This window comes from Portunus trituberculatus, chromosome 47, assembly GCF_017591435.1.
Source record: "Portunus trituberculatus isolate SZX2019 chromosome 47, ASM1759143v1, whole genome shotgun sequence".
NCBI classification, from domain to species: Eukaryota; Metazoa; Arthropoda; class Malacostraca; order Decapoda; family Portunidae; genus Portunus; species Portunus trituberculatus.
The window spans coordinates 37,559,705-37,577,112 of record NC_059301.1 but is presented as its reverse complement, the minus strand read 5'-3'; the positions used below and the strand labels follow the sequence as shown (position 1 = coordinate 37,577,112).

Below are 17,408 nucleotides of genomic sequence, written 5' to 3'. Positions count from 1 at the left end.
ACATAAAATGAAACACAGGAAAATGACATACACATATACATATAACACAGTAATAAATACAACAATAAAGAACCCAACTTAATACCTAACAATAATCCTAATCCTATATAGAGGCAATGTGGAAAGCACGGACAAGGGGAAGTGATACTTATGCGGTGTCGCAGTGGTGAAATGCTGGGTGATGGTTGATCCCACGGTAGACCCAAGAGGTCTTGGATCTCAACTTCCATTCCAGAAAGCTAAGAGCTGGCTCAACACTTTCGGTTGAGTCGAAAGGGCCGCGTGAATCCAACTTCGGGACAGTAGCGGGGCTTCATGAAATGGTGACGTGGAGGGTTCATGAAACGGTGGCGTGGAAGGTTCACGAGACGGTGACGGGGAAGGGGAGGCGGAGAGGTGGCGAACGAGGTAACAAGCGGAGGAGGTGATGGTAGTAATGTATGTTACGGGCGGGCCGTAACACCACAGAATAAGGCCTTGGAGAGGACTACGTCGGCCTCTCTACTCCGCCCTTGTACGCCTGGATTGATGGGAAGTGGGAGTCGCAACACCAACTGGGAGGTCAGGTCCTGCCGGACCGGTAGAGACGTCAAGATCTCGCACTAAGTGGAAAAGTTGTAAAGTGTGAAATGTTGAAACAGAGGTCAGTCATACCACAGATACCCTGGACACTGTAAATAGGCGAAAGAGCTCTAAATGGTTATGTGTGCTTACGTTGGTGCATCGCGATTACGTGGATTGTTATGTGTGTTACTTTTTTTTTGTAAAAGAGAAGACAAGGATTTGTTTTCCCTGAGGAAAAAGCCATGTACCGAGTAGCAGTACTGGATTGGGATTATTACCCAATATTAGGGTATTTATTTAGTCCAAATCCTCATCTTCTCTTCATAGATGTAGCTAGGAATTCTTATATAGAGAGTCCCTGTAGGGGGAGAAGAGGGATGACGTATGGCTGCGTGCGCAGTTATCATGGCCGCCACCTTATAAGGTGAGGAGCGTGGTGGCGTCGTCCCAGACCATCACCCGCTCTCGTCTCGAGGTACGCTCTCCAACCATCTCCAGGAGGAGCTGCAATACACCACGTGGTCTGACAAGAACAACTCATGAGATAATTCTTATGGTTACAGCACCACCCCTGTGGAATCCTCTGCCACTTCCACCACAGCAGGCCAAACTCGGCAGAGAGACAGAGAGAGAGAGAGAGAGAAGCAGGACGCTGCGAGGAACGGGCCGCCACCACATGCACCCTCACGCCTCCTCGCCTACAGCTGAGTTACCCACGGTTCCCACCCCATAGACCTCCCATAATATAGGTAGGATAGATAGGAAGTTACATGACTGTGATGGGTCGTTGGTGAATTAAAGTGTCTATTTTTTTTATGTTTTGCGTGTTCATCCCTCCCACTTGGATTCATTACATCTTTCTTTTCTTTTCTTACTAGGCCTAAGCCTCACTTAGACCCAGTACAAGAGACTGAGCCTCACGAAGGTTCAGTACAGATAGATGCAATTTTAATTCTATGAAAATGTGTCTTATCTCAAGGAGTAATGGTATAACACTTAAGAACAGTGAAGCTTGCCTGTGTCAAGATCAAGATCACCAACATTGATCACATTTCTTTTGGGGTTCATACAATACACTAACAGCATTGTGTGTCCAAATGGGACTAGTGATTAATGAATGTAAAACAAAATTTCAAGCTAAAGGGAAGGTCTCTTGACTGCTCAATGTAAATAATGTTCCCATCCCTAGAATTCATACACACAAGTACCAGGGTGTTCAGATGAGCTTCAGGAAATCTCTTTAAGCCGTCCACTATGTTCGGGACCTGTGTCTGCCACAGCTAGCACCTCTTCGGCTGCTAGCAAACAGGGTCCTGGGGGCTGGCATTCCAGTCCTAAGAAAGTTCTATATATCTGTCATACGGTCCCTCATTGATTATGCCATCCCTGTTTTAATACAGTTTAGTGCCACCCAACTCCGTCCCCTGGAGCTTGTTCAGAATGAAGCCATGCGGATAATCTTGGGATGCCCCAAGACTGCATGGATTGAAGTCCTTAGAGCAAAACTATTCCTGCCGAGTATTATGTGTAGGATTCAAGAAATTACTTGACGCACAGTTGGTCAGATGCAATGCATGACCTCTGACTCTCTAATTGAATCAATGACCCCCCTGTATCATGATCCTTGGACTCCTACAACACCATACCTCAGGAAGATCTTGGGAGTACAGTAAGTCCTCGTTATACGATAGTTCTTTATCCGGTAAAGTCACAGTTACGGAATTTGGAAATTTCCACCCTTGACTCGATACATGGTAAGAAAAATTCACAGATACGGTATCCGCTTATATCATCCGAGAGGGCCCAGTGTGGGAGAGCAGGGGTGATGACGTCATCCACGCCACACCTCTCCGCCACTCACAGTATAAGTAACTCTTGATATACGCATGTTTAATTTATGCGTTTTTGTTAATAAGCGACCGAAAAATATTATAATTAATTGAATTTACGCAATCGGTTTGCTTATACGTGATTTGGCCCAACTGTATTTTCAAACTGATCGCCAGACGCAATTTTAAGTTGCGCGCCAGAGAGTTCCGCAACTAGCCGATAGGTGGGAGCTCCGCTGCCATGGATGCACTCTTCTGCTACACAGTGATGCAAAAAGAATTTTCCAAGAAAAAGTGCCAGACCATTATGCTGCAGTTTTTCAAGAAAACACCAGTGGAAGATGTAGTACTAAGAGAGGATGTGGACGATTACGTAGAAGTGGAGGAAGCAGAGGAAAAGCAGATGGATGATGACAACCTTGACTAGGAGGTGGACAGCAACGGCGTCTGCTTGTGAGGGGTGAATTAAGACATAGGTGTCCTGCGTTTATTTTTTTACTAGTGTTTACTTTTATACTGTGGGGTTACTTTTGATAAATGGATTTTTGATAAAGTGGAAAAGCTTAGAGGGAGACAGTGACTGACTGTGGTGTGAGTGGTGAAGGCAGTGACGCAGTGAGTGTTGTGTTTACATATTCTTTGTTTTGTTGTTTTCTCTTAATATTTTTTGCTTTTTCTTATTATTTCTTGGTTTTTCCTTTACTTTAAATACACTTCTAGTATTTAGAATGGTAAATAATAAAAACATGTTAATTTAGCCAAATGGAAAAGCTTCGAGGGAGATGGTGACTGACTGTGGTGTGAGTGGTGAAGGCAGTGACGCAGTGAGTGTTTTGTATACGTATTGTTTTGTTGTTTTCTCTCTTATCATTTTTTGCTTTCTCTTATTATTTCTTGCTTTTCCCTTTACTTTAGATACACTTCTAATATTTAGAATGGTAAATAATAAAAACATGTTAATTTAGCCAAATAAATAGAGTACAGGCAACCCCCGTTTAACGAAGGGGTTACGTTCCTAAAAAAACACTTCGTTAAGCGAACCGATTATAACAAGTATAACCCCTGATTTGAACTTCCATTGAGAGTAAGCAAAGTGAGAGTGCATCATAGTACAGTAAAAGGTTTAATGAAAGTAAAAATTATGAAGTTAAACATTTAGGTAGTTTAATTTAAATCATTATAATGTACACTAATGTATGTATGTACGTAACTTTATAATGTTGATGATCTTAACTTTATGAAGGGAGGGAGAGTGAAACGGGAAATACACTAACCGGCAACCTGTGGAATGTAAACAAAGTGCGCATCATGGTACTGCATACAAAACTTATGTACCACATTTCCACAAGGCTATCCATTTTATCCATTGTAGAGTCACAAGTTCTGGTGGTTCTTTTAGCTTGCAAGGAAGATGAGGTCTCACTAGCCTTCTTAATAGAGTATCTTGACTTGAAAATAGTAGACAGTAGATGGAGTCAAGCCATGGTGAGTAGCAATGTTATTAGTTTTCTGGCCTCTCTCTTGTCTGTGAATAATACCCAGCTTCACTTCGAGAGTAAGACACTTCCTGGTCTTCTTAGGAACGTTAGGCCACATTGCAGGGTGTTTTGGTGGTAAGTTGAACTAAGGAAGATGAGCTGCTGGTGGCGCTGTTATGTTTTGACTAGGCAGTGATTGGTGCGTGTGATCTTGATCTTGATCTTGATGCTACAGGTGACACAGAATTTCTTCTGAGTCAGGCCTTTGTATCGGCAGAGCCTGTGTTGTCTACGAGAGGCTTGATCTTGATCTTTATTCTACAGGTGTCTCAGGATTTCTCCTGAGGCAGGCCTTAGTACCAGCAGCTCCTGATGTATTGAAAAGCCTGTCAGCTTGCATGATACAGCGGGGCTTTCAAATTTGGAAAAATATTACCTGGATAAAACTTCGTTAAAGCGAGTTTGGTGTTCGTTAACCGAGCAGATGGTATTAAAATGAAACCTTCGTTATAGCGAAATTTTGTTGTTTGAACCTTCGTTAAACGGGGGTTGCCTGTATCTTGTACAATTTTTTTTTGGACCACATTCTGCATCCCCCCTATTATCAATTGTTTCTTATGAGAATTACAAGTTTATTTAACGCGAATTTTGATATACGCGATGCCTCTTAGGACGCATCTATCGCATAAATCAAGAATTACTTGTACTGACTTTAACATGATCATCCTTGGAGCCTGCAATCTCTTCCCCTCCCACCCTTTTTTTTTTTTAACTGCATTACATATTACTTACATGCATTACTAATTAGATGAATAAATGAAATATTAAAGGGTCTATTGTAAGCAAAAATATATTCATAATAATTATGGCAAACATTTAAAGCCTACTACCAGCGGCAAACCATGCAGCAACTGATAAAGGGCACAGATGGGCCTGGCAAGCCCACTATCAGAGAATGGTGGAAGTCATATAACATCAAGCACGCCTTAGATGACATCAAATCATCTTGAGACGAAGTGAAGACATCTGCCATGAACTTGGTGAGGAATAAAGTATGGCCAGAATGTGCACATGACTTCCCAGGCTTCACTGAAGATGACATCGGTGCGATCAGAAATGACATAGTAAATCTGTGCCATAGGGGTGGCTTCAATAAAGTTGATGATGATGATGTTCAAGATCTTTTGGAAAGCCATGCTGAACCTCTCTCAAATGATGAACTTATAAAGCTAGACAAGGTATCACAGGAGGCAGAAAAAGAAGGAGACGAGGAAAAAGAACCTGTGCGTGGCTTGGACATCAAAACTCTTAGAGAATGTCTCGGTGGTATCGAAAGAGCTCTGGAAACCCTGAAGGAACGTGACCCAAATTCTGCCAGGAGTAGCAAAGTGGCTCATGACGTAGAGAAAAGTGTCAAGGTTTATCAAGAAATCTATGATGAAAATACAAGAAAAAACAAACAGTCCTCCATCTACTCATTCTTCAAGCCAGTCAGACATGCTGTCCCTGTCACACCTGCTGACCCTGCTACAGCTGGCCCTTCTACATCTGCTGCCGACAGTTCTACAGCTGGCCCTTCCTCCATATCCTCTTTCTTTATACCATTGAAACATGCTGACCCTGCTATAGCTGGCCCTTCCACATATGCTTCCGACAGAGCAGACAACGACGTCTTATCCTCATCTGCCCACTCAGCCGAAGATGAATAAGGGCTGAAATCCCTACTGTCCCTTAGCCTCAGGAGGGACATTATCTGATAGAATACATGGCGAGTGAAAGGTAAATAGAAACATTTTCTGTAATTTTTTTTGTGCAGTAGTAATTTACATGGCGAGCGAAAGGTAAATAGAAACATTTTTATTTTTTTTTTTGGTGCAGTAATTTACATTTTTTTTTTTTATGACTATTTTCATGTATTTTCATTTCTGTAGGGGTGATTTTTGACGTGTTGGAACGCATTCCCTATTATTACATGTTATAATGGGTTCGGTATATGGTAACTTTGATTTGCGATAAGGTTTCCAGGATCCCATATGTACCGTATAATGAGGACTTACTCTACTGACATGTGTAGACGTGGCCGAGGCCTGTATTATCATTATTATGTCACTGCTCCAACCCACCTGGAATCCTCACCGTGTCAGTGTTGATATTCACTCTCTGCATCAGCCCAAGAGGGACTGGCTCCCTCATGTGTTGCAAGACATGTTCATGACTAAATTGTCCAAGTACCCCCATCTCCAGGCTATTCATGTTTATTATGATGGGTCAGTCAATGGCAGCAGGTCTGGATGTGGGCTGTTCATCTGCGACTACATCTCTGCCTGTCACTACACTGACACTGAGGTTTCCAGGCGGCTCCCTGTGCACATGTCTTCCACCAGGGTAGAACTGTATGCTGTTCTGGAGGCGTTCCGTATTGTGGCGCCTCTCCATAAGATTGTTTATTTCTTTGTTGACAGTCAGGCTGCTTTGTATCCTCTTCAATCCACCTCCCCATGGACTGTGATCTAGTTAATAAGTGTCTTGATCTCATGCATGCCCTAGAAGGTGCTGGTGCCACGATCCATTTCACCTGGATACCCTCTCATGTGGGTATCCTGCTAAATGAAAAAGCAGACTGCTTTGTTCAGTGTGGCATCTAAGATGACAAAGTGGACCCTGGCACCGAGTACACTCTGGGTTATGTTAAGAGTAGCATTAAGGACTTTGTACATAGTAGCAGTAGTGATCAGTTGGAGCTTTGTTGCCTTAGAGGCAGTGGCACATGTCTTCACTATGCACGTGTCTCCTAGAGCTGTGCTTACAATTATGGGAGACACACTGCATCACACGATAGGGTGGCAATGAGGCTAAGATTAGGCTACAAATACTTTTGGGAAGTCAGTGTTTCTACTGGTGTGTGCTGTGTGCAGTGTGCTGCACCAAGGGGACACACTCTGTGTCACTATATCATGGAATGTCCTCTCATTGCTAAATTTGGGACACAAGGTCAACATGACTTGTATAGCGTCATTGACCATCTAGACTAAACCACTCTCAGGGATATACTCAAGGAATATCCTCAGTTTGCTCCCAGACTGTAGGATGTTTATACAATAAGGTGTGCATTATCTGTATTTATTCATTTAAGTACTTGTATTCTTGCTATGTATACTGTCTATTTATACATTTTTGATACTTTAACCTTAAGTCTTTGCCTGGGGGGTGGGTGGCAAGGTCCATCCTCCTCCTTTGTTGTATTTCATTATTAATGCAACAATAAATGTATCAATCAATCAATTAATCCTATCATTATTCTGTTTACATCAGTGAAGATGTGTAGAGTTTGATTTTTAAGCCTCTGTTGCCACTGACCACTGTCTCAATACTGAAACTTGACCTCATAGGATACAGGGTCATTTCCTGAAACTTTTTTTGGAGAAAAAGGTGTATCTTATGACCCATCAAATATGATAAATTACATTTGGGTATTTACTTTCTCTTAAGGCAGTACATGAGCACTTTCAGTATCATATGTGACTTTTAGTTAGATTAAATTAATTCATTTTCAGTAAAAATATTATTGTCTTACACAAGATAATCTGGCATTGATCAACTGATGAAGAAAGAAAATGCATCCCTTGCCTTAAATTGAGTTCTGTTCCTTGTTGTTAGTTAATTTGTATCCTACTTTTAAATAAATTGATATTTGGTGGAATTGAGTTTTTCTGGAATCAGGTGGTATGCAGAAACTGTGAAACCAAGTGGTACTTGCTCATGAAAAGTTTAGGAACCACTGTTCTGTACTTTTTAAGAGTAATGCATTCAGAACCTTACTGTTCCAAATAATAGATGAAAATATGAGAAACATAGTAACATAAAGATGAACATAAATATATAGACAGTGGATGAAGTAGAAAAATAGGATGAACAATATTACAAAAGCCATTCATATGCCTACCTCCACTACTGAATCAGACAAAGCTCTGATATAGGTCCAAGGACATCCTCCTAGGCCAAGGATATCCAAGTGAGCATAGGTGGAAAACAGCAGTTTGGGTGCCTGCCTCACCTTGTTCACTGGCCTGGTCTCCAACACCTCATTCACCTTACTCTGAGCAGTAACACAGTCCTGCAACAAAGTTTTTGTATTTGTAAATATAGTGGTAACTCTGGTTACAAGTTTAATTTGTTCCACAAGGTAACTTAAAACCTGAAAACTCATAACCCAGAAATGTTTTCCTATGAAAAATAATGGGAATGCCATTAATCCATTTCATATCCAAAATATATCAATACAAAAATCAATTAACATGATGTTATACAAAATGAAAGTAATTTTCTAAACAAATGGCAATCCAGATTGACTCGGTACTTCAGTGTTGGCTCTACCGATCCACACTGTTGCCATCTCAATCCCAGAAACCATGAATGGATGACTTTACTTGGGAAAGCTAAATGAGGCCTGTGTGATTCACAAGTCAAGGTCACATGAAGAGCAATGCCACTTTACTTGTATGCATTGCTAAGTGTACTGGAAGATATATGTACAGTCTTTCACATTACTTGTAAGCATTACTAAGTGTACTGGAAGATATACAGTCTTGTTCCGTCCTTAAATTGGAAGACATTAAAAAAAAATGCATTCATCCACAAAAGCTTAAAATTTTTGTATAATTTAAGCAGAGAATTACAATAAAAGTTTCCCTTGTTTTACAATTGGTTTACATTCTTGAGAACCAGATCAAATAACGAACAATCAGATAGTGAACTTAAGGTTCAATAGGATTTAATTTAATGGGGAGAGTAACCTAAGCCTAGCTTGTATTGAGAGATAGCGAACACTTTTCCACTCTACCCAAAGAGGTAGTGTTATAGGCTCATTATTTTTCAGACATTTTTTTCATTTAAGTTAACAGATACCACTCATACTTACAGTAGCTGGTCTTAATAAAATCCAGAAAAAAACATGTTCCTAGTCATCTGAAGTGGATGGAACAGGTCGTTCTTCTGCACATTGACATGAATCAAGAAGGCTTTTGTTGTCGCAAGGGAGGTAGCAAGGGATATGTGGCAGCGAGTCTGCTCATCAATCCACAACCTTAAGAATCACTCTGTTTTTCCATTATTGGCTCCCTCTTCCTTGTTAGTCTTTGTTATTAATGTAGAAGCTGTCTCAGCTGATTTTTTCTCGCTTGCTGCTTTTTTGATGACAGAGATAGTGCATGAGGACAACTGCAGAGTTCTGGCGATAAAGTTGTCACGATCCTTTTCCTCATGGTGCTTCACAATTTCAAGCTTTTCTCTATAGATAAGCTTTTCCTAGGTCTTCTGACCTTCAATTCATTAGCACTAGCTGTTGCCGCCTGCTTGGAAGACATCACGCTTGTATCACTCTTAATACCCAACAATGAATGTGAATTTTAGCAAAATGCAAACACTGGCTGATTGAACACAACTGAAAGGCTAGCAAGAATGAGTTTGGACAGGTGGCACTTCAATTGTGGGACTTTTGTTTACATTCTGGTTATCAGTTATGTTCAGATATGTGAGCCCTAACAACAGAAAATGAACAAGTGGATGAAATGGTAATGATTGGATAATCAAGATATTGAATAATGAACCATTGAATAGTGAGGGAAACTTGTACTGTACATTTAAGTTAGTTCTGGGAACTGTTCAAGTCGTTCCCTCTTAGACTTTTAGGCAAACTGAGCTGCTTCTCTCTCATTAATACTCATGTCCAATCTATCCCTCTGTTTCCTCTTTCCCTTCCCAGTGTACCCATTTTTCTATTACAGTATCAACATTTATCCGGACAACCTCAGCAATGAAAAAAGGCTAAAAAATTTGGCATGGAAGATTGAAAATGTAAAAACAAAAGAAATTTCAAGATGTACAGGGTGCATGAAAGCACCATTTATAAAATGGTTGCAACAGCTTGCAACCCCCTGCAGACACCATACATTTAAGAAAATCAGCATTTTGAAGGTCATGAAAAATAATCATAGTGGATGATACTCTCATGCAGAGTGAGGTTGTGAAGAATCTGAGGACTACAGCTTGCAAAATGAAAAAGATGCATCCAGATGTGTTAGGAGATGTCTCAAAATGAATCATCCAGGAATGGACACAAAACAAGCTGTATTTAACAACATTCAGGCTCAGTAGAAACAGAATAACCAGTATTGACACAAACATCTTTATTTTCTTAACTATTTTTTTCTTTTCATCTTTACATCCAGATGTTTCAACATCTCAGTATATCATCATCAGTGGTCTAAAAGTGATAAGATAAAATACATTAAAATTCTAATACAAACATTAATAAAAAATTATACATAAAATACAAAAGTTCAAAAAATCTATACAATATGAAAGGGAATAGCAAAAGTCATATCATTCAGTTGTGAAGAATTAGTTTTGATATGTAAGGATTCCAGTATTTTGAGATCTGAATTGTTACTACTATCTATTATTTTAAAGTGTTCAGTTTTAAGAGGGACACCACAAACCTCAGAGTGATCTCTCACAGCTGAATGTGGGGGGTTGTGACTTCTATGGCCCGTTCTGCTCAACTGTCCCTTGTGCTCGTCCACACGAACTTTGAAAGCTTGAGTTGTGCTTCCAATATACCCAGCTTGGCAACTGGGACATGTGAACTTATTAACGATGGATGAGCGCATCTCAGTTATTCTGTTTCTACTGCAGTTGAGGTTCTCAACGAACAGACCTGTCTTTAACATTCAGGCTAGCCAATAAACCCCTTTTACAAATGTGATGAAAAGAAGATACAGTGGTTAGGTCCTTTAGTTCTAGCACCATCTTTGTAGCAATCTTCTGTGTCCGTTCTAATCTTATATCTTTTTTAGAGCTTGGAGACCACACCACAGCTGCATATTCCAGCTTTGGACATATCATACTTGTGATAATTTTTTCATCATATCTTTGTCCATGAACTGAAATGCCACACTTATATTAGTCAATATTTTATATAATCCAAATATCTTGCTTTTGTGTTTTTCGGGGTTCAGATTTTCCTGTATACTGTCATACCTCGCCCAACACGACAGTTAGGTTCCTGAGCTCGTCGTGCACGGCGAGATTGGTGTTGGGCGAATAATAGGCCCTATGGGAAAATAGGGGTTAGGTTCCCAGATCCTCCCCAAAAAACACTTTTTTACCAAAAAGACTGAAAAAACAAACAAACAATAAATGAAGTAGCAAACACATATCTTATTTAAGTACAGTACTAGTACAGTAATACTCCACTTAACGAACAGGATATGGGGTCTCAAAGCTATTTGTAGAGTGGAAATTCATTAAGCGGACGTAATTTTCCTATAACAAATAATGAAAATAGGGGGGATGCGTTCTGGGCTGGTCTCCAACATACCACATGGGTAAAAAAATATATATATATATATATATATATATATATATATATATATATATATATATATATATATATATATATATATATACATGTTGTGTGCTCGCTCCGGTTTTGGCTGTTGTTTTTATAGTTAGCGAGTGGTGTTTGTGCTTGGTGTCTGTGTGGTGCTTTTGAGTGTTAGTGAAGTGAAAGTGTGTACTGCAAGTGTTAGATTAGAGTGAAATAGTGGTTAGAATCAGTGTTTGTGAGTTAAAAGTATTTTGGTAGAGCGACGAGACTAGACTTGTAACCGTCAAGTTGACCTTGAAAGAGGTTGACCTCACTTAGGCCCCCCACCACCGCGGTTCCCCCACCCCGCCATCACCAAGTATTTTTATTTGTTTGTTTGTGAATTAACAGATTGTAAATTAGTATGGCGGTAGCTACTGAGGTATATCAGAGTGTGATTGAGTGCGTGAAAGAGAGTGTTGAGGTGGGATTGGGTGAGTTTGTTGTGTGTGATATGTGTGGGCATGACAGGAAGGTCGTTGACTTTTCTGAGTGTATGGTGTGTAGGCTCAAGAGCGAGAATTTAGTTCTTTCTCTTGAGCACCGAGAATTGCGAGAGGAAATCAGAAAGCTAAGTGAGGGGAAAAATGTGAACGAAGTTCTCATCTTTGAGTTGAAGGAGGAGGTTAAGAGGCTTGGGGAGGCAGTGGAAAAATTAGGCAGGAGATCAGTGTTAGGCCGAAGGTTGGACCTTCTGAGGGCGACAGGGTGGCTTGGCCCTCTGTTGGGAAGAGCAGAGTGGGGAAGAGGGAGCAGGCGAGCCAGACTGGGAAAGATAGTAGTCAGGATGGACAGAGATGGCAGGTTGCGAGGGGAAGGAAAGCGGAGGCAGTTAGGGAGGATAGGACTAAACCTGTTGAGTGTGAAAATAGGTTTGGTTTGTTGGAGGGGGAGGGGGAGAGTGAGAGTGGAGTAAATGAGGTGGTTGTGGTGAGTGAAAGGAGAGAGAAAGGGGTAGAGGAGAGGAGGAGGGGGGTTGTACCTAGCACACCTCAGGTGTGTGTGGTGGGTGACTCTCAGGTTAGGTACTTAGATAGCACTTTCTGTGGGAAAGACAGGGATAGGAGGACAAACGTGTGTATGCCTGGTGCAGGTGTGAAGGCAGTGAGTGAGGAGGTGCAGAAGAGAGTTGAGGGGATGGAGAGGGAGGGTGTAGTAGTTTTGCACGTAGGTGGGAACGATGTCAGAGCAGGTGGGTCGGAGGAGTTAGTGGCAAGATTTCGGGAAATGTTAGGCAAGATAAGGGAGAGTGATAGGAGGTGTGTAGTGTCAGGAATCTTGCCTCGTGTGTATGTTAGCAGGGAATGGTTGTCTAGAGCCATTGGTGTGAATGATTGGGTAAAAGGGATGTGTAAGGATATGGGTGTCAGCTTTGTGGATGTATGGGATAGGTTCTATGGGCAAAGGGATTTATATGCTAGGGATGGTGTGCATCTGAGTAGGAAGGGTGTGGATGTGCTGAGTGGATGTCTGGAGGGGAGAGTTGGGATGGAGTGTAGGGGGTGAGGTAGCAAATGCATTCCAGAAGAAAGATGTTAGACATAAATTAGATAGGATAAACAGAGATAGTGAAAAGATTAAGAAAAATTTCCAGGTGCAAATAGGAGAGAATAAGATTAGGATTCCAAATAAGGAGACAGCATCTAGGAAGGTAGCAGGACTTAAATGTTTTTATGTAAATGCCAGGAGTCTTAGGAACAAGAAGGACGAGTTATCTAGTTATATAGTTGAGGAGGACTTAGATGTTGTATGTGTCACAGAGGCATAGGTAAATGAAGAAAAGTTTAGGGAAAATAGGAAAGAATATGAAGTAGATGGATACATTATGTATTTACACCAGAGAATTGGTAGGATAGGTGGAGGAGTAGTTATTTATGTAAAAAATCCTTCATTTCCAGTCAGGTTAATGGTATTAAGGTAGATAACAGAGTAGAGTCCTTATGGCTGGATGTTAGAGTAAACAAAAGTAAGGTTATTAGAATAGGAGCTTTTATAGACCACCTAACCAGTCAGCAGATGTAGACAACCTTATGGTAGATGAGATAAATAGGGGTGTACTAGTCAGACAATTATCTTAGGGATTTTAATCTTAAGTCAGTAAACTGGGAGAGGATGGTAGGAGATGCTAGTGAAAATAAGTTTATGGAAAGTTTTCAGGATAACTATTTAGTGCAGATGGTAGATAAACCTACTAGGGGGAGGAAGGTTTTAGACATAGTACTAACAAATATTGAGCATTGTTTAAAGGAAGTTGAGGTAGGAGAGACTTTAGCAAACAGTGACCATCATATAATTAGATTTATCATTAATTCCAGTAGGGATAATATAGTGAATAAGACTAGAGTCCCAAACTATCAGAAAGGCAATTATGGTAGGTTACGTCAGTTATTAGGAGAGGTAAACTGGGAAGATAGTTTTGGAAACAAAACTGCACAGGAGATGTGGGATATTTTTAAGGTTGTAGTAAAGGGTATAGTGATGCAGTGTATCCCTTACAAAGATATAAGGCAGAGAAACAGGAAGCCATTATGGTGGACTCACAAGATAGGTAGACAGATCAGAGAGAAGAAGAGGGCATATAGAGAGTTGCAGAAAAGTGGGGAAGATGTAGATTTGATTAGGTACAGACAGGTCAGGGATGATTTGAGTAAGGTTATAAAAAAAGTAAAAGGCAGGCAGAGATAAAACTAGCTAGAGCTGGGAGTAAAGATCCCAAAAATTATATAGTTATTACAAGGTCAGTGATAAAAGAAATAAGGATAGGATTGGACCACTCAGAAAAGATGGTGTAGTAGTGGATCAAAATGAAGACATAGTAGAATTATTGAATGAACAATTTTCTTCAGTATTTACTAGGAAAGAATAGGAAATCCTGTTACAAACAGTGCGACGAGTAGTTTAAGAGCTTTAGAAAATATTGATATAAAACCGGGAATTATTAGGAAATTTATTCTTGAACTAGACGATAGGAAAGCTAGTGGTCCTGATGAGCTACATGCCAGAGTACTTAGGGAGGGTGTAGACAGTATTTCTGAAGCACTTAAGTTAATCTTTGAAAGATCACTTAGGTTTGCTGAGATACCTCAGGACTGGAAGTTAGCTAATGTTACACCAATATTTAAAAAAGGTAGGAAGGATGATGCAAATAATTATAGACCGATCAGTTTAACTAGTATAGTATGTAAGATACTAGAGAAAATCATTAAGGGTAGTATTTGGGAGCATTTAAATGAGAATAGATTAATTAGAGATACCCAACATGGCTTTAGATCAGGGAGGTCCTGTCTTACAAATTTGCTCGATATCTTAGAATATATTACCAAGGAGTTAGATGATGGAAATAGCATAGATGTTATATATCTAGATTTTAGCAAGGCGTTTGATAAGGTACCGCATAGGAGGCTAGTGTACAAATTGAGACTACATGGGATAGGGGTAGGTTAGTTGATTGGATTAGTGAATGGCTTTCTGATAGGAAACAGAGAGTAGTATTAAATGGGGCAATGTCTGAGTGGAAGGAAGTGGTTAGTGGGGTACCCCAAGGATCAGTGCTAGGACCTCTTCTTTTCTTGGTGTACATTAACGATTTAGATATAGGAATTAGTAGCAAAGTATCAAAGTTTGCAGATGATACTAAGATAGCATGTGCAGTACAGGGTGAAAAGGACAATTACAGAATACAATGAGACCTGGACAGGCTGATAGCATGGGCAGACAGGTGGCAGATGGAGTTTAATTCTGAAAAGTGTCAGGTTATGCATTTAGGTAAAGACAACACAAACTTTAGCTATGAGATGGAGGGATGTTGGCTAGAGGCAGTAGAGGAGGAAAGGATTTAGGAGTAGTGATAGACAGGACTATGAAATTTTCAAAATGTTTAGAAGCAAGAAATAGGGCAAATAGGATCCTGGGTTTTATAAATAGAAATGTTAGTTATAAAAGTAAGGAAGTGGTGCGTAGCTTATATAATTCCTATGTTAGGCCCCATTTAGAGTATTGCATACAGGCCTGGTCACCCCATTACAGGCAGGATATCAACATGTTAGAAGCAGTCCAGAGAAGAGCAACTAGGATGATACCCGCATTAAAGTGCCTGGAGTATAGAGATAGATTAAAGGAATTAAACATGTTTTCATTTGAGAGGAGATGTATAAGAGGGATATGATAGAGTTATTTAAAATGTTCTCAGATACAAACTACATAGATGTGGGATCTTTCTTTACCTTAGAGGAGGGAAATAGGACTAGAAATCATGGCAGGAAGATTAGAAAGCAAGGCTGCAGGTTAGATATAAGAAAATATTTCTTTAGTCATAGGGTGGTAGACTTCTGGAATGCATTGCCAGAGGATGTAAATAGCACTAGTTTGACAATGTTTAAAAACAGATTAGATAAGCACTTAAATTTATTAGATTTATAATAGTTTTTATAAGAAATTTACTATAGTTAAACAAGACATGATCCCCCCATGTATGGGGATCACAGATTGTAGAGGAATTCGCTGCAGGACTTAGCCCTGTTAATGGGCCAAATATTTAGAATTAGTATATAATGTATTGTGTACTTGTAAGTGTATCTTTAAGTACTGATGACGAGGTCGCTGTGCGACTGATACAGGATAACCTAGATGGGCCCTGGTGGCCCTTTGTTATCCTATTATTTATGTTATGTTATGTTATATATATATATATATATATATATATATATATATATATATATATATATATATATATATATATATATATATATTTCTATTAGCTTTTTACAAACCTTGCTGCCAAGAAAGGATTGTTTTGTAATGCATGAAGAGAAATATTACATGAAATACCAAAAAATAAAGCAGAGATGAGATCGGCCACAGATGGCGGAGACTCCGGCCACTTGGCAGCAGCTTCTTGTTCTTGTGACCTTTTTAGCGTGTTTTTGGCGTGTTGTCTTTCACCACGATATCAAATGTTTCCACTCCTCTATTGCCTGCTATAATGGATATCATATCTTAGTATTCATATACGCTCATGCCATGAGGATAACCTGGACTCCGTGGCAGTGAGTGATAGTGAATTACTAATGAAATACCGCGTTTGGTCCCTCACCCAGCAAATTCAAACCTAGAAAATTCACTAAAACGGATGTAGTTGTACATTATGCGGACTTTTTGGTCTAACTTTATATAGTACGTTAAACCAGAAATTCGTTAGACGAACGTTCGTTAAGCAGAGTATTACTGTACCTTATTTAGTTTATTTGTTGGTTGGAGAGGGCTTGAAATACAAAGTGATGGGCCTCTGACTGGCCATGGCTAAGATGAAATCAAGAGAGCGCAAGGGAAACACGTCTGCACACAACAACAGCACGACAAGGAGAGAGCGAGTGGCGTGAGGCAGCGTGCTACCGCCAGCCCCAGGGCGAGTCCAAGACGCTTGGGAAAGGAGGTTGCGTGTATCCACCAGGACCAGTGGGAGATTCAAATGGAGAACAAATCATGCAATCGCGAGTCAAAGTCGTGCTCGGTGAAATATGGCATATTTTACAGATTCGTGTATACGCGAGATTCGTGTTGGGCGAGGTATGACAGTAATTACTCCCAGATCTTTTTCCTCTTTAGTCTTCATTATTTGTTCCTCTCCTATCAGATAGTTCCGTACCGATCTTCTTTTGCTCTTTCCTAGTTCCATAACGTGACATTTCTTGGCACTGAACTCCAAATTCCACTTCTTAGTCTACACATAGATTTTGTTTATACCTTCTTGTAACAGCAAACAGTCCTCCTGGGTTTTGATAACTCTTAACAGCTTTGTATCATCTAATAAATTAATATAACTGTTTACCCCATTGTGAATGTTGTGTATTTACCTAGTTGTAGTTTTACAGGGCCTGGGTTTTATGCTAATGTGGCCCCATCTCCATATCTACACTTATCTAATTTTTCTTTAAAACTATGCACACTCGTTGCTGACATTATTTCCTCACTCAAACTGTTCCAAGTCTCAACACAAAAAGGTACTTGAGCCTTCCATCTCCTGAATCTCATGCACTTTATATCTCTGCCCGGAATCATGCCAAGTCTGTTCTTCAACTTGCCAAACACTCTTTCATAAATAGGAAATGTCAA

General features: G+C 40.1%; 1 protein-coding gene across 1 annotated transcript in view; it reads right to left on the bottom strand.

The window, feature by feature from the left end:
• Positions 1–341: 341 nt before the first annotated feature.
• LOC123520713 overlaps positions 342–17,408 on the bottom strand; it is a 98,280-nt gene continuing 81,213 nt past the window's right edge. Inside the window, exons 5-6 of the mRNA XM_045283250.1 lie at positions 7,815–7,985; positions 342–602 (exon numbers count right to left, since the gene is read on the bottom strand). Coding sequence (XP_045139185.1) covers positions 444–602; positions 7,815–7,985 — 330 coding nt within the window. The 3' untranslated portion in view covers positions 342–443. The remainder of the gene's footprint in view (positions 603–7,814; positions 7,986–17,408) is intronic.